A 23,890-nucleotide genomic window follows, 5' to 3' on the forward strand; every position below is an offset into this window, starting at 1 on the left:
ATACAAGGACATTTATGGACTTTGGTCACCATTGACTTTACTGCAGTGGTAAATCATAGATAGCTGCTTATAATTACATCAAACAGGGAGATTGGCATCAGCAAGAGTGAGGCTTATCCCAATCAGTTGAATGCCTTAAAAGGGGAAGTGATTCCAGCATTGGGAGAGAATTTCCCAGCTGGTCTTTGGACAGCCAAGATCTCTCAGAACTCGTCAAGAACCTTCACTGGACTTTCATTTGAAGCCCCTGGTTGCAGCCTGCCTGCGAACCTGGACTTGTACATCCCCATGGCTGCGTGAGAGACTCTTAGAGAATTGCATACTATTGACAGACAACTCTTGTTGATTCTGTTTCCCTAGAGAACCCTAACTAATACACCTGTACACTGAAGAGCTAGAATTGGCTATGGTGAAGAATGGAAATGTATGCATACAGCTATCCTGGGAAGCAAAACTGTTCAATTACTTTGAGGAAAAAATTCAGGATATTGATCGATGATTAACTCTGAGATTATGTGAATTTTATATCTAGTCAAGTTCTTATCTGAAGCAAGTTTTAAACTAACCTCTATGTGAACTGTAAAGATTTATAAGTATCTGAAAATGGGAAGATATAAGGCAAATGATCCTGTATGAAATGGCGATCATAAAAAGCAAATCACCCTGCAACTCCTGAGTGTTCTGAACAAGCAATAGGAACATAGCAAAGATAAGCTGATGGGCAGAATCAAACTTCTATTTAATGCATTTCAAAGCTCTTTTATTAAAGAAATCCAACAGATCACCTCCATTCAATTCCTTCACTACCTACTCTGAACAATGGATTCAAAAGAAATTATAAGTGAACAGTTTAGATACCTACTTTAGGTATCTAAGTCAAATGGTATATTGTACTGTAAAGTTCATGGTTTAAATTGAGTTTTCAAAAAAAATGTAATTAGGGGATAAGGATATTGGCCGTTATGTTTGTTTTAATGAGACTGTTTGAGAGTCAACATGCTAAAATTAAATACCTCCTAACAACCACAATATGAAATTACTCTTTTGCAGTTTAAAGCTTTGCCTCTGGTGGTAAAAACCCCATGTAATTGGCATCAATAGTCAAATCGCACACTTCATTTTGGGCTGCCGGGTAGAAACAAAGGCTCTTCTATTTGGCTAACAATCTGCTCTCTCAGTGGTGTGCACAGTGCAATGACTGGCCAGTGAAAGATATTCACAACAGCTAGGGATTAGGTTAGATTGTACAGGGCCTGAGCAGAAAGCTAAACACTTGAACAGAGCAGCATGAAATAGAAGGTAGCATGTGAGAGGAGAAAGCCACATGAGGGAACCTAGATCAGGGAGAAAGGGTAGTATCAAGTACAAGCTTGGGGAAGGAAGACAATAGAAAATGACAAGTTAGTGAGAGACTTGTGTTCTTAAAGTTTAGGATGGTTTGTTTCTGGCATATGTGACATGCTGATGTTGTCAAATTATAGTTTTCATTACCATCATTATCATTATCAAATATTATTTATTACCCATGTGTGCTGTTCTGGGCATTGTATAAGTAAGCAAAATTGATGTGGTTTCTAACATCTAGGAACCAATAAAATAAATCAGACAATCAATGTAGAGGTATGTAGGAGAACAGATAGTGCAAAAGACACTAAAATAAAAAAAAATGAAGGCTAAGAATAAATTTTAAATGTTTCCAGTGTTTAGGTGAATTGGTGAGTGTCTGTGTGTTTAGTATAAGAATGTTTCCTGCTACATTTTTGGATATAAGTCCTCTATTATTTTCTTCACATAGATAGCTAAATGAAACATTACTCTCTTTAAAAAATGAATTATATTAAATCACTGATGTAATATTTTCAAAATGCTTTCTATAGTACCAAATCAGAAACCTTCCCCATATTCCATGGTCTTAACAGTACAAAACTAGTTAGCCACAAAGAGAAAATATCACTTCTTTCTCAATCTAAACACATCTTCTATGTCATCCCCATAACTGAATGCATGAGAATCCTTTCTTCCAGTCAGATACATGCTGGAAAGGGGTATAAATAACTCCCTTGTGTTCAGGATTTCCTGTGTGTAACTCTTCTTAATTCTACCAAGCTCAGAAAACAACAGTAGAAGTATATATATGGCATAATATACATATACCTAGATATACATATATCTAGTCTTGCATGAAATTCTTCAAACTTATTGACTAATTCTAACAATTCACTGTTAATCTTTCCTGAGTTGTCAGCATCCTATATGTGCTTATAATGTATCTTTCCAACTACATATGGCATTGTGACAAATAGAAGAGGCTGCTTAATGCTGTTATAGCTGAATGTCTCATTTAGGAACAAACAATTCTGGAAAAGCTCCCAGATTATGCATCTGTCCCTCTAGCTTCCACTTCTGAGGATAAAATTGCATAGTGATGACATGAGGATTAGCATATTATTCTTTCCCTCTGTGGGTAGTGTTGGGTTATTCCCCTCACCCTGAAATGAGAGAAAAATATTTAGTTAATGTCTCAGTAGAAAAATCACCACTGTGTTATCAAATGCTTAGGAGATTTTCACATTAGGAGTGGGCTTGCCAAATTACAAGCTTGATCCCTGGAGTCTGAATACACAGATGATTAAGGCTTTTTCTCTTCAAATCAGATTTCTTTGGTTTCTATTCCTGCTTTCTATTCACTTCTTCTATTGTCTCATTTTCCTTCATGTGGCACAAATGGCAGCTAAGTCTGTAAGTGCTTTAGTGCTGACAACTTGGAACTAAGGGGTCTAAACAATGGAGAAATCCTTAGGGAAGCAGTGTTCAGCTCTTCCATCTACAGAATCCTGTTGCTCTGTGGCAGTGTGGTTCCAGATTGATGGTGGTAAATTCAGAAAAGACCTCCTCTACAATAGTGGTGCCATCATGCATATCTGAATGATGGTACTGGTCAAGGACAAATGTTTGCAGGCCCATGGTGAAAAGTCAAAAGTAGATTAATGCAGTGTGCTTTTCTGAAGCTGCATCTTCTTTTTTAATTCTGAAATTAGGTCCTTCCTGTACTTAAAAAAGGCAGGCGTTTGTTACTTTTTTGTACAGCATCCCTACAGAAAAGTGTACACATCACAGTTGAACAGTTCCAAGAACCTTCTTTAAAAACCATATCAGTGCAGACAACCAGCAAGATGGCAGCAGAATAAGGAACTCCAACAGTCAGCTCCTGCTACATGGAAGTAAGTAATCACCCAGAGCTATCTAAAGCACCTGTTTGGGGGCTCCAGTAGATCAGAAGAACATCCTACAACATCCTTGAAAGAATAGAAGGAGGGAACTGCCCACCCGCAGAGAAGATTTGTAAGTAGAGCGCTCCACGCCCCGGAGGCCAGTGTCCATCCTCCACTGGAGGAACAGGTCACCTCTGGAACTATTCCATGGCTGGAAATTGAAGCTCCACTTCCCAAAACCAGGGGAGGAAGAGAAGGTTGGGCACCAACTTCAGCTACTGATGAGCAAATTCAGCGGGCTAAAGTATAACCCGAAGTACAGCTGAAGTTTGAGCCTGCCCAAGTCAGAAAGAGGCCAGTAGCTGCCATATTAATTCTGCCTCTGGCATGAGGGGAAGCCATGTGGACTGAAGGTCACAATGAAGGGAGGGACTGGCTTCTTTCTACCCAGATTGGACTGCAGCCTAGGATTCAGCCCCAACTCTGTCAGGGAGGAAGCTGGCATGACCTGTACCAGTCTCTCCAGGTAACTGCAGGTACATTTGGCTGGCACAGACTGAACAGTTGGAAGTCTATCAGGGCAAATGTGATCATTTTGGACCTGCATGGCATAAACTCTTGCCTGTACCTGAAGGTCCATCACTGCCCCAGGCAGGGGAGGAAGAGGCATGAAACTTCATCAGTCTATTTGGGCAACCAGAGTCTAAGCCTGCACGACTTGGATTATTACACACGGCTGTGGCTCTATCCCTACATCTAGCACAGGAGAAAGGTGGAAGAAGCTTTTTCAATCCCTGGGACAATGCAGGCAGCTTGAGCCTCCACAAATTACAGCACTAACTACATCCTTGGCTCCTACTACACAACCAGTGAGGGAGGAAGGATAAGAAAGCCCTAAACTTTACAGAGAAACTTCCCCCAGAATAAATATATCTAGTAAGCCAGATGCTAAGATATGAAAAAAAAATTAATATCCATACCAAGAAACAGGAAGATATGGCCCAATTATGGGAACAAGAAAAACCTCCAGATGACAAAAAGGAGTGAGAAAACTAATCATAGATGTTCAAACAAATCTCCTTACTAAATTCAGTGAGATGGCTACGGAGATTAAGGATATTAAGAAGACACTGGATGAGCACAAGGAAGAATTTGAAAGCATATATAGAAAAACAGCAGATCTTATGGGAGTGAAAGGTGCAATAAATGAAATTATATCTGCTGGAATCATATAATAGCAGATTTGAGTAGGCAGAAGAAAGGATTGGTAAACTTGAAGAAATGGCCTCTGAGAGTGAACATAGAAAGGAATAAAGAAAAGAATGCAAAAAATTGAACAAGGTCTCATGGAACTAAACAACAGTAAAAGACATGCAAACGTATGTGTTATGGGTGTCCCAGGAGGAGAAGAGAAGGGAAAAGGGCAGAAGAAATATATGAAAGAATAATGGTAGAAAATTTCCCAACCTTATTGAAAGATATAGATATCTGTGTCTGAGAAGCATAAAGTACTCCCATCATAATAAATCCAAACAGACCAACTCTGAGACACATACTAATGAGAATGTCAAATGCCAAGGACAAAGAGAGAATTGGGAGAGGAGCAGAGAAAAGTAATGAATAACATATACCTAATAAGAATAAGATACCTAATAAGTGCCAATTTCTCATCACAAACCATGAAGGCAAGAAGACAGTAGTTTAATATTTTTATGATACTGCAAGTGAAAAACTTCTAGCCAAGGATTTTACATCCAGCAAGATTGTCCTTCACAAATGAGTGCAGGTTTAGAATATTCACAGATAAACAGAAACTCCTAGAGTTTGTAACCAGGAGGCTGGCTTTGCAGGAAATACTAAAGGGTGTGCTACAGTCTGAAAAGAAAAGACAGGAGAGAGAGGCTTGGAAGAGAGTCTAGAAATGAAGATTATATCAGTAAAAGTGTAATAACTGCAAGTGTCAAGAGTGGTTAAAATAAAATATGACAGAAAAAACCAAAAGGAGAAAATGTGCAAAATAAGAACTGTCTTTACCAAAATAACAATGAAAGTTCATGGATTAAACTTCCCAACCAAAATACACAGACTGGCCCATTGGATAAGAAAATATTAGCCACCTACATGTTGTCTTCAAGAGACTAACCTTAGACCCAAGATAGCAATAGATTGAAACTGAAAGCCTGGAAAAAGATATTCCATGCATGCTGTAACCAAAAAAAAAAAAGCCAGAGTAGCTATATTATATCAGATGAAACAGATTTTAAATAGACACTAGTAAAGCTCTATCTAAGGAAGTAGTCAGGAAAACAACTCCATTTACAAGAGCAACTAAAAGAATCAAATATTTAGGAATAAACTTAACCACCAACAAAAAGTATTTGTATTCAGAAAACTACAATGCATTGTTTTTAAAAGAAAATTTTAAAAGACCTAAATAATTGAAAGAACATTCCATGCTTACAGATTGGAAGACTAAATATCATTAAGATGTCAATTCTACACAAATTGATACAATTGATATACTGATTCAATGCAATCCCAATAAAAATTTCACCAGCATTTTTTAAGTAAGTGGAAAATATGATTATTAAATTTATTTGGAAGGGTAAGGGATCCCAAATAGCCAGAAATACCTTAAATAGGAAAAGCAAAGTTGGAGGACTCTCACTTCCAGACTTGAAATCATATTATCTAGCTACAGTGGTAAAAACAGCATGGGAGTGGAATAAAGACAGACACATAGATCAATGGAATCAAACTGATGGTTCAGAAACAGACCCTTTCATCTATGGTCAAGCAATTTTTGAGAAGCCTATCAAACCCACCCAGCTTGGGCAGAATAGTCCATTAAACAAATGGTGCTGAGAGAACTGGATATCCATAGCCAAAAGAAAGAAAGAGGACCTCTATGTCACATCTTATACAAAAATTAACTCAAAATGGACCAAAAATTTAAATATAAAATCAAGACAAAAATGTAGGGAAATATCTTCAAGACCTGGTTGTAGGTAGTGGATTCTTAAAGGAAATAAGAGGAGGACTGAGATGGACTACTGATGTTTAACGTATGTATTTTTAATTAACTTTACTTCAAAAGTGTGGAAATATATAGAGTTGATGGTAACACATTATAGTAGTAACAAATGGTTTATATATGGGAATGTGGCTGGAAAGGGTAGTCTAAGGATGTAAATGTCAATTGAATGAAAGCGAAAGACCCCTTTCAATTTAGAAGAGGAGTAGATACCGTCATCCCAGGGTTCACAGGATGGAGGAATAAAATATGGTTTAGAGTGGATTTACTGGTATTCTACTATACAATTATTGTGGCTCTAGCAATGGAAGAAATTGTATCATTGATGTGGAGGCAATGACCATGGAAGTTGCTGAGGGCAGGGAGAGGGAAGAAGAGGTGTGATATGGGGACATTTTCGGGACTTGGAGTTGTCCTGAATGATATCGCAGGAACAGATGCTGGGCGTTATATATCCTGCCATAACCCACTGAATGGACTGGGGGAGGTTGTAAACTGCATTGTAAACTATAATCCATGTGGTGCAGCAGTGCTCCAAAATGTATTCACCAAATGCAATGAATGTGCCGCACTGATGAAAGAGGTTGTTGATGTGAGAGGAGTGGGAGTGGGAGTGGGGTGAGGAGTGGGGTATATGGGAAACTCTTACATTTTTTCATGTAACATTTTGTGTGATCTATGTATCTTTAAAAAAGGTAATAAAAATTTTGCTAAAAAAAAAAAGAAAGCTAAAGAATAATCTAGGGACTGAATAACACAGTAAATCCAGAGGCGGATGAGATTGTGGTTGATGGTACAGATGTAAGAGTGTCCTTTGTGAGCAGATGTACATCACTATTGCAAGGTGGTGGGAATATGGAGAAGCATGGGAAAAAATACAACTGGAGTGACCTATGGACTGTGATTAAGAGCAATACTGTAATAGACATGCATCAGTGCCAAAGATGTACTGTGTTGATAATGGGTGAGTATGGAAAAAGTGTGCCAAATGTACACTATGGACCTGGTAATAGTTAGATGATATTGTCTCATAATCTGTAACAAATGTTCCACCAGATGGTAGTGTGTTGATGAATGGGTGTTGTATGGTAATTCTGCACATGTGTGATATTGTTTTGTAAGTTTACATCTTCTGTCATAAAAATATATTTTCAAAATAATAATAGGGTAGGTTGGGGGTAAAATACACCAAATGTAAGATAAGGATTATAGTTAGTAGTAAGATTTTGATGATATTCTTTCATACTTTGTAACTTTGTAAGAAATGTCTCACAACAATGCAAGGTGTTATTGGTGGGTTGATGTATGGGAACCCTGCATGATGTTATGCGTGTTTGCTTTGTAAGTTCACAACTTTTACTATACACTTATTGTTTATGTATGTTTGTGTATAGCGATATAAAAATAATAATTATTATAATTATAGTAATAGATTGGGTTGGGGAAAAATACACCAAATGTAAGATAATTTGGTTAGTAGTATTATTTTGAGGATGCTCTTTAATCATTAGTCAAAAATGTTTTACAGCAATGCAAGGTATTGGTGGTAGGGTGAGGTATGGGAGTCCAGTATAATGTTATGTATTTTCGTTTTGTAAGTTCACAATTATTACTATACATTTGTTGCTTAGATGTGTTTATGTATGATTGACATACTTCCTTAAATTAAAAAAAAAACAATGCAACCAGCATCCAGATCAAGAAATAAAACATTATCCAGAACCCGAGAAACCTATAACTACCCCAGCCAAGGTTTACTCCCCACCAAAGTCACTGCCATTTAACCTCTAATCCACAATGTGCCTGGTTTTGAGTTTTATAAAAATGGTTTCATATAATTTGTATTCTTTGTATCTATCTTATTTTGTGCAATCTTGTTTGTCAGATTCTATTTTTTTATTTGTTAAAATTCCACTTATTTTACAGAACATAATTGGTACTATAATTTGATTTTCCAAATACCCTTAAACTGCTTTCCATTATTATATTTTTGAATTTTTTTTCTGCTCTAGAAATTCAGTATTATAGGAATCACTACTCTTGGTCTTAGGCCTTCCTTTGATTAGATCTAAAGCTCAGAATCCTCTTGGATTTGCCTACATATATGGATGGTTGAACCACCTCAAAATATTGAACTAAATGGAACCCCAAGGAGGAATATTTTCTTGCAATCAGACCAGAACCTTGTTACACAATGATGCCATCTTATGACAATACAGCAATTTGTAGACTAGTGATTGTTTTCATTTTTATTACCTCGTTCAAATTCAACTAGCCTCTTAGAATTGGGAAGTAATTACCTGAAACTAGGGAAGACTCAAAATGGCTTAAGAGATAGTAAAGATTATATGAGAAAGAATGTGAAGATAAGGGAGCATAGTATATGACACGTAGTAGGTCCTCCTTAAATTTTTAAAGAAGGAAAGGACTTAGTTTCCCTAATATTAGGTAGGTCTTAGATCTTTCTTTAGGGATTTATTCCCTGTTGGTATCTTTTGTGAGCAGTGACTATCTGTTGGTACCCACCAAGAAATAGACAAAAACGGAATTTAGCAGTAATATTAATTATCCCATAAATTTAAATATTTGTCTTACATATATGTATATCCATCCAAAAGTTCATGGGGATTCACAGGTTTAATTTTTACTGTGTTGACTATTTGTTAGTAACCAGAATATCCAGGGAAAGGGACCACTTTTGATATTCTGATTTGTAACATGTAAAAATTCTTATTCTAGCAACATATATAACCTAAGATTTCTTCTTTTATACATATTCAAATATATAATTATGTGCTATTAATTACTTTGACAATGTTGTTCTCCCATCACAACCATCAATTTTTCCTTCATTCTGTTAATGTGGAGTATTACAATAAATGATTTTCTTATATTGGCCCACCCTTGTGCATCTGGGATAAATTACACTTGATCATGATCTATAATTCTATTAATACGCTGTTGTATTCGATTTGCTAGTATTTTCTTGGGGTTTTTGCACTATATTTGTAAGAAATATTGGTTTGTGATTTTCTTTTCTTATGGTATCTTTATCTTTCTTTGGTATGAAGGTAATGTTGGCCCAAAAGGAATTAGAGAATGATCCCTCCTGTAGCAGTTTGACATTATTGATGAATTCCAAAAAGAAAATATTGGATTATGTTTGTAAACTTGTCTTTTTCTCTGGGCGTATGAGATTATATTGGATTCACAGGTTTACTTGATTAAGTAATCATGCAAATCTCTTATGCCTCCCCTTGGTGGGTGGGGACTTACAGATAAAAGGCATGACAAAGGACAGAGGTAAAGGGTTTTTAACATTGAAGTTTTGATGTTGGAGTTTGATGCTGAAGTCTTAAGCTGGAGCCCCTGGAAGTAAGCATACAGAGGAAAGAGAAGCAAGGCCTGGGAAGAGAGGAACCCAGGAAGCCTGAACCCTGGCAGACGTCAGCAGGAATCTTGCTCAAAAAATGTGGAAACAGACTTTGGTAAGGGAAGTATGCTTTATGGCCTGGTATCTGTAAGCTCCTACCCCAAGTAAATACCCTTTATAAAAACCAACCAATTTCTGTTATTTTGCTTCAGTACCCCTTTGGCTGATTAATATACCTCCTTACCAATTTTTTTGGAAAGAGTTTTAAGCAAGATTGCTGTTCATTCTTCTTGGAATGTTTGGTAAAATTTTCCTGTGAAGCCAACTGGTCCTGGGCTTTTCTTTGTTAGGCGACTTTTGACTACTTATTCAATCTCTTAACTCATTACTGGTTTGTGGAGAGTATCTATTTCTTATTGAGTCAGTGTATGTAATTTTGTGTGTTTCTAGGAATATATCCATTTCATCTAGGTTATCTAATTTGTTGGCATATAGTTGTTCATAATATTCACTGATAGTACTTGTTATGTCTGTGGGGTTGGTATTAATGTCCCCCTTTTCATTTCTGATTTTTTTTTCATTTGTGTCCTCTCTCCTTTTTTTCAAAATTCATCAGTCCAGCTAAGGGTTTGTCAATTTTATCGACCTTTCCAAAGAACCAATTTTGGTTTTGTTCACTCTCACTATTGTTTTTTTTTAACAGAACCTTTTTTCCCTCCCACTCCCTTTGCAGCTTGCTTGCTGTCTGCTCTCTTTGTCCGTTCGCTGTGCATTCTTCTGCATTTTTTCTTGCTTGTCTCCCTTTTTGTTGTGTCACCTTGCTGAGTCGGCTCTTCACAGTGCTTGCAGGCTGGGCGGCACTCTGCAGTGCTTGCAGGCCGGCAGCTCTCCGCAGCATGTGGGTGAGCCTGCCTTCACAAGGAGGCCCCAGGACGTGAACCCAGAGCCTCCCATATGGTAGATGGGAGCTCAATTGAATGAGACACAGTCACTTCCTACTACTTATTTTTTCTTCTGTATTTAATTTATCTCCACTCTAATCTTTGTTACTTCCTTCCCTCTGTTTGCTTTTGGTTTAGTTTGCTCTTCTTTTTCTAGCCTTCCAGCTTTGAGGTTAGGTCTTTGATTTGAAATCTTTCTTTTTTTTTTTAATGTAAGCATTTAGAGCAGGGGTTCTTAACCTTTTTTGTCCCATGGACCCCTCTGCCAGTCAAGTGAAAACCACGGACCCCTTATTAAGTCCACACTATACTGTCTATTATTTAATAAATATATCACCCTCACCAAGACATCCACAGAAGAATAATGTTTTTTTTTTTAATTTAAATTCAAGCTCATGGACCCCTTGTTATTAATAAGAACCCTGATTCAGTGTTATAAAGTTCCCTCGCAGCACTGGCTTTGCTGCATTTCCTAAGTTTTGGTTTGATTCTTTTCATTCTCATACGCCTGAAGATATTTCCTTATTTCCTCTATGGTTTCCTCTTTAACCAACTGGCTGTTTAAGAATACAGTGTTTACTTTCCACATATATATATTTTTAATTTTCCATTTATCCCTCTCTTACTGATTTCTATCGTCATTCCATTGTGGTTGGAAAAGTTACAGTGTATGAATTCAATATTTTTTAAAATTTATTGAAACGTGTTTTGTGGCCTAAAATATGGTCTATATTGGAGGATATATATGGAACTCAAGAAGAACTTGTATTCTATTGATGTTTGGTGAAGTGTTCTATGTATATGTTAAGTCCAGTTGGTTTAATATGGCTCATGTCTTGTAATTCCTTATTGATATTCTGTCTAGATGTTCTATCCAATATTGAAAGTGGTTTATCAAAATTTCCTACCATTTATGTAGAACTGTCTACTTCTCCCTTCACATCTGTCAGGATTTTCTTCATATATTTTCAGGTTCTGCTTTTAGGTACGTACATTTTTATAACTTTTACATATTCTTGTTGAATTGACCTCTTTTTCAGTAAGTAATGATTGTCTTTGTCCCTCATAAGAGGTTTTGTTTGTTTGTTTAGTTTTTAGGTACCAAGAGCCAGGGAATGAAACTCGGACCCGTATGCGAGAAGTCGATGCTCAACCACTAAGCCACGATGGCTTCCCTGAGTTAGTTTTTTAGTTTGCTTTGATGGTAATAGCTTTTTAGTACACTATCATATACAGATCATATATGAAAAACACCTATAAAACCGTTCTTACTGATCCAAAGTCATTTTAATTTAATCTTAAATTGGATTATTTATAAAAACATCAAATTTTTGTTGCGAAACCAACATTAAAACTCTGTTGGAGATTTGGTTGTTTATGAATGAATAGCTTCTAAATTCCTCCAAGGTTTCAAGACTCTACCATTTGAGGGAGACAAAGCCTTAACTTCCACTTCAATGGAGCTCAAATTTCAGCTATTCATTGTCCTTGAACCCTGGCAGTTAGTACTAGTTCTGTGACCTAAGCTTGCCTTATAATAGGGGTTGGTAATTTACTGCCCACCAGCCAAATATAACCCACCATATGTTTTTATAAAATTTTATTTCAACTTAGCCATGCCCATTTATTTATGTGTTGTGTATAGTTGCTTTCACTCTACAACAGCAGAGTTGGAATAATTTTGACAGGGACCATATGGCTCACAAAGACTAATATATTTATTATCTGAACTTTTACAGGAAAACACCAAACAAAAAAACAAAAGCATCCAGTACCTGCCTTATCAGATATTATTGCTGGAGATCCTAATTATAGAATGACTGACACACAAAAAAGTAAGTATGGTCACATTTCTGCAGTGAAAGTAGCAATGGTGTACCAGTGGACCATGGCCATGATAGCAGTTAATAATTCACATTTTTCCTGTGGCTTGATGCTAGATGTGTTTTTGGATGTCAAGCCTGGTCTTTCTTTATGTTTCCTGTCCACTTTTTCAACCTAGCTCTCAGGTCTTCCCACTGATTCCAGGAGGTACCAGAGAGCCTTTCAGTAAATTATATACTTCTGCTGATGGTAGTCAGAGTCATTTTCTATTAGTTGCACCTCAGAACCTTGAAAGGTCCATAGGCCTTTATTTCTGAGTATGTTTTAAGATGCTCCTTTTCCATTCCCCAAGGATCTTCTTCCACACGATAGCACATGCTGTATCTATCAACCCTTATTTTACTGGCTTGTAGTTCATTTTCTCTCTCAGACTAGGAATTTTCTGAAAGTAGTCTAACTCAGCTTTCTGTGGTACTCAGGAAATTTTGGAAAAAAAAAGAATGCATTAACAGGCACAAAGACTATGAGAGCCAAAAGACTATCATTTTCATCATCAAAATTGTCAACCTTAATTGAGCATTTATCAAGTATCTGCTAAGCACTCTACATGCCTAGCATCATTTAATCCTCATAATAAACATATGATGTCTACACCATACTTATCCCATTTTATAGATGAGGCAATCATGGTGCATAAAAAGAAAGGAACTTGCTCAGGGACCCAAATCTAGTTGGCAACAGAACCATGATTCCAAACCAAGTTATAGTATTGAAACTGTGCTCATAATTAATTACTCAAAACAGGAAATTTCACAGAAAATCTAACAGCTCCTGACCAATTCCTAGACAAGATCATTTAGTGTAAAATTAGGAAGCTCTACCAGTCTCTGGATAAGAATGCAGTGGGGTTAGAGATACTCTGTCCTTTATCAGAAGCAGGAAAGACACCAGATTTGAGGAGAGATTTCAGCTACCCTCTCTGTGAAATAGCATTAGTGATTCTGCTTCTTTTAAACTCCAGGGTTGAAGGTGAACTGAAAGGGAAATGGCTGTACAACTCTGTGAGAAGGGAACAACTCCACACTCATAGCCAAAGATGATTTATAAGGAAAGTGGGGGGAAAGACTGCAAAATCAGAAAGTTTTATCTCTACATTACTGCAAGTGTGATAGGTGTCTATAGAAGCACAGTCATCACTGGCTACCCAACAAACACCCCACAATCTGAGGGGAAAGTGTGAGTAGCCTGGATGACTGTGGGAAAGTACTGTCTGGGAGAAGACAATGAGACAGAATACATTCCAACAATGGAATGAGCACCCAAAAAGTGAGTGATGAAACTGATTCATAATGACTCAATGTGGGATATACTGAGATAAGATGCACCATGGTAGCAGAATAAGTTTAAGCCTGTCTTTTGCGGTATATATACACACAAGCTTGCTGAGTTTCTTTTCCTTTATCAAGATTTGCTTTTTTATACACTGGGACCAGCTGTATTCAAGTAATTTGAGATAAACCTAATAGACCATCCAGGGGAAAAATATTCTCAGCTTTCTGCAAGGATATTTGAGTCCAGACACATTGAGCCACCCACTTAAGATGCAGTATTATATTAGACCTGAGTATATCACACAAAAGAAAACATCACCCTTGTCTTTAAGAAGCTTCCACAGGAGGCAAAAAGTAAAAAAAAAAAAAAAAACAAATTGATTGTTGTGTGATAAGTTCTAGGAGTAAGTCAAGGTAGCACCATACTTGGATATATTTATAAAACTTTGAAACTAATTGAAAAACAATTTAGGCATTATTAACCTAAAATGTAAAAGAAAAGAGAAATCTCTACCTTCTTTGATGTAAGGTTAAAGAATGTATGAGAAAAATATAAGTCAAAAGCTAACTATTTTAATTTATGTAAGCACTAAAAAATATTTTTATATCAATATAAAAAATACCCCATAGCACAAAAACATGTAAATGAAAATCATAGAGTATGACCCTCTGGAATAGAAACAGTACATGAAAATCAAATTTGGTTGCTAGGATTTTATTTCAGACACATTAATCTGAGTATCAAACTGTTATAAACATATAGGATACAAATTTGAATAAAGAACTACTCCAATTAAATTACCAGATCTGTTCTGACATCACCTGAAACTTTAGAAGATCATATAGTACTCCATCATAACGCTGATTTCATGACAGAATAATTTTTAGAATTTCAGGCCCTTGGTCTTTGTTTGTTTCACTCCATTTACCTTTTATCAATGATAGCGATTCTCTCTCTCTTCTTCCCTACCTCTTTTTTCCCATGGAGGTAATTGAAATGGATTCTAGAGTTCCCTAAAATCAGGTACAATGTGTTACCTACCATTGTCGGTCTTTGTACATCTTATTAACTTTATCCCACTGGAAATCAAGCTGTGCGAGACCTTCCTGTAGCTTTGTCCTTTCCACAGGTGTGGCACTTTGTAATACTGCTGGCTTCTTTTGGTGAATAACATCAATCCGACCTGAGATTTGTTGCAGGCTGTCCTTTATATTCTGTAATATTGAAATTTCAATACAAATCAGAAATGAATCCACCGTCTATGGAAAGACAAAAAGGAAACCTAAAAACCTACAGAAGGAACAGTCTTGCAATTCTTTTTATAAAAATTAAAGTTAATAGATCACAAGGAATGTTACATTAAAAAACATTAAAAAAATGAAAAACCTAAGAGGTCCCCATATATCCCACTCCCCACGCCCCACCACATCATTTTTGTAAATTGTATTTTTTTGAAGATATACACATCACAAAAAAAGTTACACTAAAAAAATAAGAGGTTCCTCTATACTCCCCACCCCCTCACCCCCACCTCTCCTACACCAACAACCTCCCTCATCATTGAGGCACACTCATCGCACTCGGTGAACACATTTTGGGACACTGCTGCACTACACAGATAATAGTTTACCCACGGTTCGCACTCTCCCCCAGTACATTCAGTGGGTTATGGCAGGATATATAAAGTCCAGCATCTGACCCTGCAGTAATTCTTAATTACTGACTTTGTAAAGTCATCAGCCTTAGTCAAGTTTACCAATGATTTCAACATGGTCAAATTCGATGGGTAATTCACAGTCATTATCTTGCTATAGCTGATCACTCTCCCCATCTTAAACCTCTTTCTTCATTTGGCTTCTGTGAACTGAACATTTCTGGTTTTTCTTCCACCTTCTTGTACACTGCTTTGCATTCTCCTTCAATGGACACTTCTCCTTGTACTTACACCTTCCTATTGGAGCACTATTGGCTCAGGTTTGGAACTCATTTCACTCTCTGTCTATACTACCTCCCATTCAATTCCATGACTTTAAATACTTTCTATGCAACAATGACTCCTAAACTTTTTTCTACATCCCTGACTTTTTATTTGCATTGCATACTCATAATTCAATACTTTCGTAACACTTGGATGTCTCACGAGCACCTCAAACTAAACGTAACCCAAACATAATTCTGAATTACACCTCTCAGTACTTTGTCTCTGCTAGCTTTCTCCCTTTCAGTAAATAACATATCAGTTAATATTTACTCAGGTGGACAACTTCCAGAACATATTAAGAATCTGACCACTTCTTAATACTTCCCTTGCTACAACTCTGATATAAGCTACCACTGTCTTTCAGCTGGATTATTACAATAGATACCTAAATGGTCCTCTTGCTTCCTTTCTTACTTTTCTCCTACTCTCATCCCACTCTTTATTCTGCTTCAGTTTTCTTCATAGCACCTAACATTAAATGATTTATCTAGCTGCCTGTGCCTAACACTAGACTAAACACTATGGGTTTAGGAATGTTATCAGTCTTACTCTCTTTTTGTATCCCCAGAGTTCAAAACTGTCTGGCTGTTCCAGGTGACCAAGATAGCAACTTGACAACCCCACAGAATCTTTGAACACTAAGAAAAAATGGCAGAGCTACCTTCCTCAAAACTCCATAAAAGAGTAAAAGGGTTGCTATAACTGGGTGAAGTGATGAATCAAGAAAATAAGAAAATGAAGCTTTAAAAATGGTAGGAGAAGCTCATGACACCCTTGCTGGCTCTACCCCATCCCCTTCCCAGTGTAGTGTGGAGCTAGCCTGTGCTACTGTTGTGGGTACCTGGCCCTGTTGTGGAAGGAGTAACCCCTAAGCACATATTGTTGTGCCTACGTGTCCAAACCAATTATTGGTTGGCAGCCTAAAAGACTGGCCAAGGTAGCTTGTTTTGGGCTTACAATCCCAGAAATTGTTCTGCAGGTATAAACAGCTAAAACAGTGTAAGAAACATTAAGGCATAAATTAGATTATGCAAGAGAGGGAGAAAGTCTGTTCCATAGGGAGTGGAGGGGAATTTGAATTCCTGTAAATGGGGGAATTCCTAAGGTCATGAACAAGAACAGGCACACTAGACAATACAGGCTCAGAAAAGACAGGGATCATCCTACACTTCACATTCACCTCAGGCTGAAGGTCTTGACAGGAAGTCTAAAATCCAATACAGAGCTGATTTGCAAAGAGTGTGAGAGGCATTTTTGCATTTGTTAGCTCCTGACACTCAAGGAAGTCTCTGTCATATCATGAGCCAGATAGAAGCTTAAAGAACAGAGAGCTCAGGGGCAAAATCACAGAGTTAGCACTTTAAAATATTAAAATGTACAGTGTACATCAAATGATTATAAGACAAACAAAGAAATGAGAAATGACAACCTATACAAAGAAACAAGATAAAAATCTCAAAACCATTATTAAAGACCAGACTTTGGACATACCAGAAAAGGACTTCCAAAAATGATCATCAATATACTTCAGAAGATAAAGGAAAACACAGAGAAAGAACTGAAGGCTATCAGGAAAACAACGAATGAACAATATAAGAATCTCAATAAAGGGATAGAAATTTTAAAAAGGAACCAAACAAAACTACTGGAGTTGAAGACCACAATAACTGAAATGAAAAATTCCCAGGTGGGTTTCAACAGTAGATTGGAGCTGACAGAAGAAAGAATCAGTTAACTCGAAGACAAGACAATCAAAGTAAGTCAGACTGAGGACCAGAAAGAAAAAGGAATTATAAAAAGTGAAAACAGCCTAAAAGATACCTGGGATACCATCAAACATATCAATATATGCATTATGGGGCTCCTGGAAGGAAAAGAAGAGAGAGGCAGAAGGAATATTCAGAGAAACAATGGCAGAAAATGACACAAATTTAACAAAAGACAACCATATGCATGTTCAAGAGGCCCAATAAACCCCAAAAGGATTAACTCGAAGATAACCATGCTCACACATGGTAATCAAACTGTCAAATGCCAAGGACAATGAAAGAGTTCTGAAAGCTGCAACAGAAAAGCAAGGTGTTTATAGCAGTTTTATATTGTTTATGAATTCCAAAAATAGTTATTGGATTATGTTTGTAAACTGGTCTCTTCCTGTGGGCATATTAGATTATATTGGATTCAAGATTTCACTTTTACTTGATTAAATAATGATTAAGGCTTTGATTGGGCCATGTTGGTAGGATATGGGGGCAGGGACTTACAAGAAACTGCAGAGAAGGCAGGTTGGACTTTTGATCCTGGAGCCCGGGAAGTAAACAGATAGAGAAGCAGATACATGAGGAAGGAGAGAAGCCTCCATTAGACACAGCACAGTCCCTGGGAAGAGAGATGAGCCATTCACCTGATAGTATATAGCTGGCCTTGTGTAGAGAGCAGAGCAGCTGAACCTGGAGAGAAACGATCCCCAGGAAGAGAGGAACCCAGGAAGGAATCCTTGCAGATGTTGGCAGCCATCTTACTCCAACACATGGTCACAGGATTTGGTGAAGGAAGTAATTTATTCATTATGGCCTGTTAACTTAAGCTTCTACCCCAAATAAAATATGCTTTATAGAAGTCAACAGATTTCTGGTATTTTGCATCAGCACCCCTTTGCCTGACTAACACAGTGTTATGTACAAGGGAGTCCCTAGAAAATTAAATGCTGAATTCACATCAGAAACCATGGAGGCATGAAGGCAGTGGGAATCAATATTTAAAGGGCTGAAGGAAAACAATTGTCAATGAAAAAATTTGTATCTAGTAAGAATGTCTTTCAAAAAGGAGAAAGTGATATTCCAAGATATTTTGAGATAAACAATAGTTGAGGGAGTTCATCATCTCTAGACCTTCCCTACAAGCAATGCCAAAGGGAGGTCTTCAGACTGAAAGGAGAGGATATGAGACAGTGGATAAAAGCAGCATAAATAAATAAAGATCTCCAGTAAGGTAACATATGTGTAATTATAAAGGCCAGTACTATTGTATTGTTTTTTTTTTTGTAATGCTACTTTTTATTTCTTATAGAATCTAAAATGCAAATGCATTAAATTAATGAAAAATGGATGGTTTTAGACATATGATGCATAATGATATAATTTGCAACAAGTACAACAAGAAGGTGGGGGATGACGGGGTATAGGAACAGTGTGTTTATATGCAATTGATAAGTTGGCAACAAATCCAATATGATTATTATAGAGTTTGCATGTTAAAATTTAGCTCCATGGTAGTCACAAATATAATATATGAAAAAAGCATACAGAAAAAAATGAGAAGGGACTCAAAATGGTACAATACCTAAAAATCAAATAATATGAAAGTAGGCATAAATGGAAGAATTGTGCAACAAAAAAAGGCATAAAAATTACAAGAGAAAATAGTAAAATGGCAGAGGAAAGTTATGCATTAGCAGTAGTTACTTTAAATGACTCTCCAGTCAAAAGGCAAAAATTGGCAGAATGGATATAAAAGCATGATCTAACTATATACTGTCTATAAGACAGTTACCTTAAATTCAAAGACAAAAATAGGTTTAAAGTGAAAGAATGGGAAAAAATCTCCCAAGCAAATAGTAACCAAAAGAGAGCTGGGGTAGCTATACTAATATGAGACAAAAAAAGACTTAAGTCAAAAACTGTTATTAGGGTCAAAGAAGGTCACTATATACTGATAAGGGAGTCAATTCAATAAGAAGATACTAATATTAAATACATATGCACCTGATAGCAGAGACCCAAATTAAATGAAGCAAATATTGGAAAACTTGAAGTAAGAAATAGATGGCTCTACATTAATTATAGGAGACTTCATTACACCATTTCCAATAATAGAAATAACATGTGGAGAGAAGATGTTTATGTAAATAGAAGATTTGAACAATAGTATAAAACAATTAGACTTAAAAGCCATAGGTAGAACACTTCACTCAACAGCAGAAGAATGCACATTCTTCTTGAGTACACATGGGTCATTCTCTAGGATAGACAATATATTAGGTCACAAAAAAGTCTATTTTCAAAAAATTAAAAAATATTGAAATCATACATTGTATCTTCACTGACCACAATGGAATGGCACTAGAAATCAATGAGAGGGAGAAATAGAAATTTTAAAAATATATGGAATTTAAACTATTTTTAAACAACCAAAGGGTTAAAGTAAGGAAGTAAGGAAACAAATCGAGACGAATGAAAAAGAAAACAAAGCATATGAAAACTTGTGGGATGCAGCAAAGTCAGTGCTGAGAGAGAAATTTATAACTCTAAATGCTTATGTTAAAAAATAAGAAAGATTTCAAATAAGAGACCTAACCTCACAACTGGCATAACTAGAAAAAGAAGAGTAAACTAAATCCATAGTGAGCAGAAGGAAGAAAATAACTAAGATTCAAATAGAGATAAATAAAATAGAAAATAAAAATCCAAAGAGAATGAATTTGTGTTGGTAGAGACCTGAATCTCAGCAGAGTTGCAACACCTACTCTTCGGTTCATTAGACTCACCCAGGACAACTAACAAGGAGATGATGTCGGACGATGCCCATCCCAAGGAACAGAGAGTGCATGCAACTGCAAGCAAGATAGTTCCATCTATCCACCCTGTGTGATCTAAGATCCCACTCAATTAGAAACAGAGTGGGCATCACAATTCCCAAATCTTCAATATCAGGGAATGAAGAATAAGACTAAGTAGACATTATTATTCTATTATAGGTTTTTTTTTTTGCAATGGAAGAACTTTTATTAAGGATATAAAGGCAGTGGCCACCACAGGTTTTGAGGGGGGGGAGAGGGAACAAGAGGTGCAACATGGGGGCATTTTGGACATTGGAATTGTCCTGCATGACATTGCAATGACAGATACAGTCAATTATACATTTTGTCATAACTGATAAAATTTTGTAGGGTAGAGTGTAAACTATAATGTAAACTATAGTCCATTGTTAATAGCAATGCTTCACTGTGTGTTCATCAATTATAACAAATGTAACACACTAATGAAAGACGTTCTTAATGTGGGAAAGTGTGGGAGTGGGAGGGAGTGAGGCTTACGAGAATCTCCTATATTTTTTATGTAACATTTATGTAATCTAAAGCTTCTTTAAAAAATAAAAAATATTAATAAAAGAGAATGAACAAAACCAAAATTTGGTTCTTAGAAAAGATCAATAATATTGACAAATCTTTACCTAGAATGACAAAACTCAAATCAGAAATGAAATGGGGACAGTAATACCAACACCACTGAAATAAAAAGGATTATTAGAGGATACTATAAAAAAACTGTACACCAACAAGGTAAATACCTAGAGAAAATGGACAAATTCCTTGAAACACAGAAATACCTGCACCGATTCAAGAAGAAAGAGAGGATCTCAACAGACCAATAACAAGTAAATAGATTGAATTAATAACCACAAATCTCCCAAAAAGAAAAGTCCAGGACCAGATGGCTTCATTAGTGAATTTTACCAAACATTCCAAGAAGAAGGAACACCAATCCTGCTCAAACTGTCCCCACAAAATTGAAGAGTCGGGTACACTATCTTCCCCTTCTATGGGACCAACATCATCCTAATAACAAAGCTATATAAAGTCACCATAAGAAAAGAAAACTATAGACAATAGCTCTAATGAACATAAATGCAAAAGTCCTCAACATAATACTAGCAAGCCAAACCCAACAGCACACTAAAAGAATTATATACCATGATCAAGTGGAATTTATCTCAGCTATGCAAAGGTGGTTCAACATAAGAAAATCAATTAATGTAATACACCAAATTTACAGAATGAAGGGGAAAAAATGACTATGTCATTGATGAAGAGAAGGCATTTGACAAAATCCAGCACCTCTTTTTGACAAAAATTCTTAGAACTGGAAACTAAAGGAAGCTTCCTCAACATGATAAAGGGCATGTATGACAAACCCACAGCTAATACCATGCTTAATGGTGAAAAACTGAAAGATTTCCCTCTAAGATCAGGAACATGACAAGGATGTCCACTGTCACCACTCTTATTCAACATTTTACTGGAAGTTCTAGCCAGAGCAATTAGACAAGAAAAAAGTAATAAAAGGAATCCAATAGGAAAGGAAGAAATAAAACTTTCCCTATATGTAGATAACATGATTCTATATGCAGAAAATCCTGAAAAATCCACAATAAAGCTCTTAAAGCTAATAAATGAATTCACTGAAGTGGCAGTGTACAAGATCTAACCCCCAAATTAGAAGTGTTTCTATAATGTAGTAATGAAAAACTGGAAAAAATCTTTAAAAAAGTCAATTTACAATAACAACTAAAAGTATCAAATATCTAGGGATAAATTTAAACAAGGATTTAAAGATGTATCCCCAGAAAACTACAAAGCATTGCTAAAAGATATCAAAGAAGACATAAATAAATGGAAAGACATGCCATGTTCATGATTGGAAGACTATTTTTAAGGTATCAATTTTAACTAAAACAATTTACAGATTCAATGCAATCCAAATCAAATTTCTAACAGCCTTTGTTTAAGAAATGGAAAAGTCAATCATCACATTTATATTGCACTGTTAGGGTACCCAAATAGCCCCAAACCACCTTCCAAAAGAAGGAAGTTGGAGGACTCACACTTCCCAATTTTAAAACTTCTAAAAAACTTACAGTAATCAAAACAGCATGGTACATGCACAAGTACAGGCATGTAGATGAATGGAATCAAATTAAGAATTCAGAAATACACCCTCACATCTATTGCTAATTGATTTTTAACAAGCATGCCTGGGACAGTTTGAGATTATTTTTGTGAATCCCCAAAAGAGAAAGATTGTTTGTAAACTGTTCTATTTCTCTGGGTGTAATACCCTTTGATTATATTAGATTCAGTTGAGGGAACCTTGATTAGATTCCCTGTTAAGACCGCTTTGAGGACTTTCTTTTATTCAACCATGTCAACAGGGCATTCCTCAGGTTGAGTTCTCACCCCCTTGTGGTTCTAAAATAAAATGGAAATTCACTTGAGATATACACATGGGAAGAGAAAGCTCTCTCAGTTTTGATCCTGGGAGAGATGACCACTGGCCTGATAGTTTGCCACTGACCTTGGGAAGAGAACAGAAAAACTGAGAAGACCCAGAAAGAAACAAGTCTTATGCCAGGAGAAAGAGAATGTCCTGAGACACAACACCTATGCCAGCCTGCTGCTGAGAGAGAGGAAGCCCAGAGATGAAGGATGAACCCTTGAAGAGACCAGGGACCATTTTTCTCCAACACACGGCAACTGACTTTGGTAACAAAGCAACCTTGAGTTGGACTCTTTATGACCTTATAATCGTAAGCTTTTACCCAAATAAATACCCTTTCTAAAAGCCAACAGATTTCTTGTACTTTGTATTGGCATCCCTTTGGCAGACTAATACAGTGTCAAATCTACTCAATGGGGAAAGAATAGTCGAATCAAATGGTGCCAAGAAAACTGAATATCCAGATGTAACAGAATGAAGGTGGACCCCTACCTCACACAATATACAAAAATGTACTCAAAATGGATTGAAGACCTGCATATATGGACCAAAACTATGAAAGCCCTAGAAGAAAATACAGGGAAGTATCTTCAGGACCATGTATTAGGCAATGGTTCCTTGGACTCTACACTTGAAGCATAAACAACAAAAGACAAAATAGATAAATGGGACCTCATCAACATTAAAATTTTGTACATCAAAGACCTGACCATGAAAGTAAAAGGACAAGCTATAGAGTGGAAAAAATATTTGGAACCACATATCCATTAAAGCTTTAATATTCATAATATATAAAGAAATCCTACAACTCAACAATGAAGTGACAACCCAATTAAAAAAAATAACAACACAGGCAAAAGGCCTGAACAGAATTTTCTTCAGAGAAAATATATAAATGTCTGAAACAAAACATGAAAAGATGCTCAATATCATTAGCTATAAGGGAAATGAAAATGAAAACCACAATGAGATAACATTTCACACCAACTAGTACAGTTACTATAGTAAAAAAAGAGAAATTAGTGTTGGAGAGGATGTGGAGAAATAGGGGCACTTGTTCATTGTTAGGGGAATGTAAAATTCTACACTCACTGTGGAAAATAGTTTGGCAGTTCCTCAGAAAGTCATGTATAGAATT

General features: G+C 36.4%; 1 protein-coding gene across 3 annotated transcripts in view; it reads right to left on the reverse strand.

The window, feature by feature from the left end:
- DMD (dystrophin) overlaps positions 1–23,890 on the reverse strand; it is a 2,676,723-nt gene that overhangs the window by 1,236,848 nt on the left and 1,415,985 nt on the right. For all 3 annotated transcript variants that reach the window (XM_058291720.2, XM_023592525.3, XM_058291721.2), the window contains one exon: positions 14,758–14,930. In XM_058291720.2, coding sequence (XP_058147703.1) covers positions 14,758–14,930 — 173 coding nt within the window. The remainder of the gene's footprint in view (positions 1–14,757; positions 14,931–23,890) is intronic.

The sequence above is a fragment of the Dasypus novemcinctus genome, chromosome X, assembly GCF_030445035.2.
Source record: "Dasypus novemcinctus isolate mDasNov1 chromosome X, mDasNov1.1.hap2, whole genome shotgun sequence".
Lineage (NCBI taxonomy): Eukaryota > Metazoa > Chordata > Mammalia > Cingulata > Dasypodidae > Dasypus > Dasypus novemcinctus.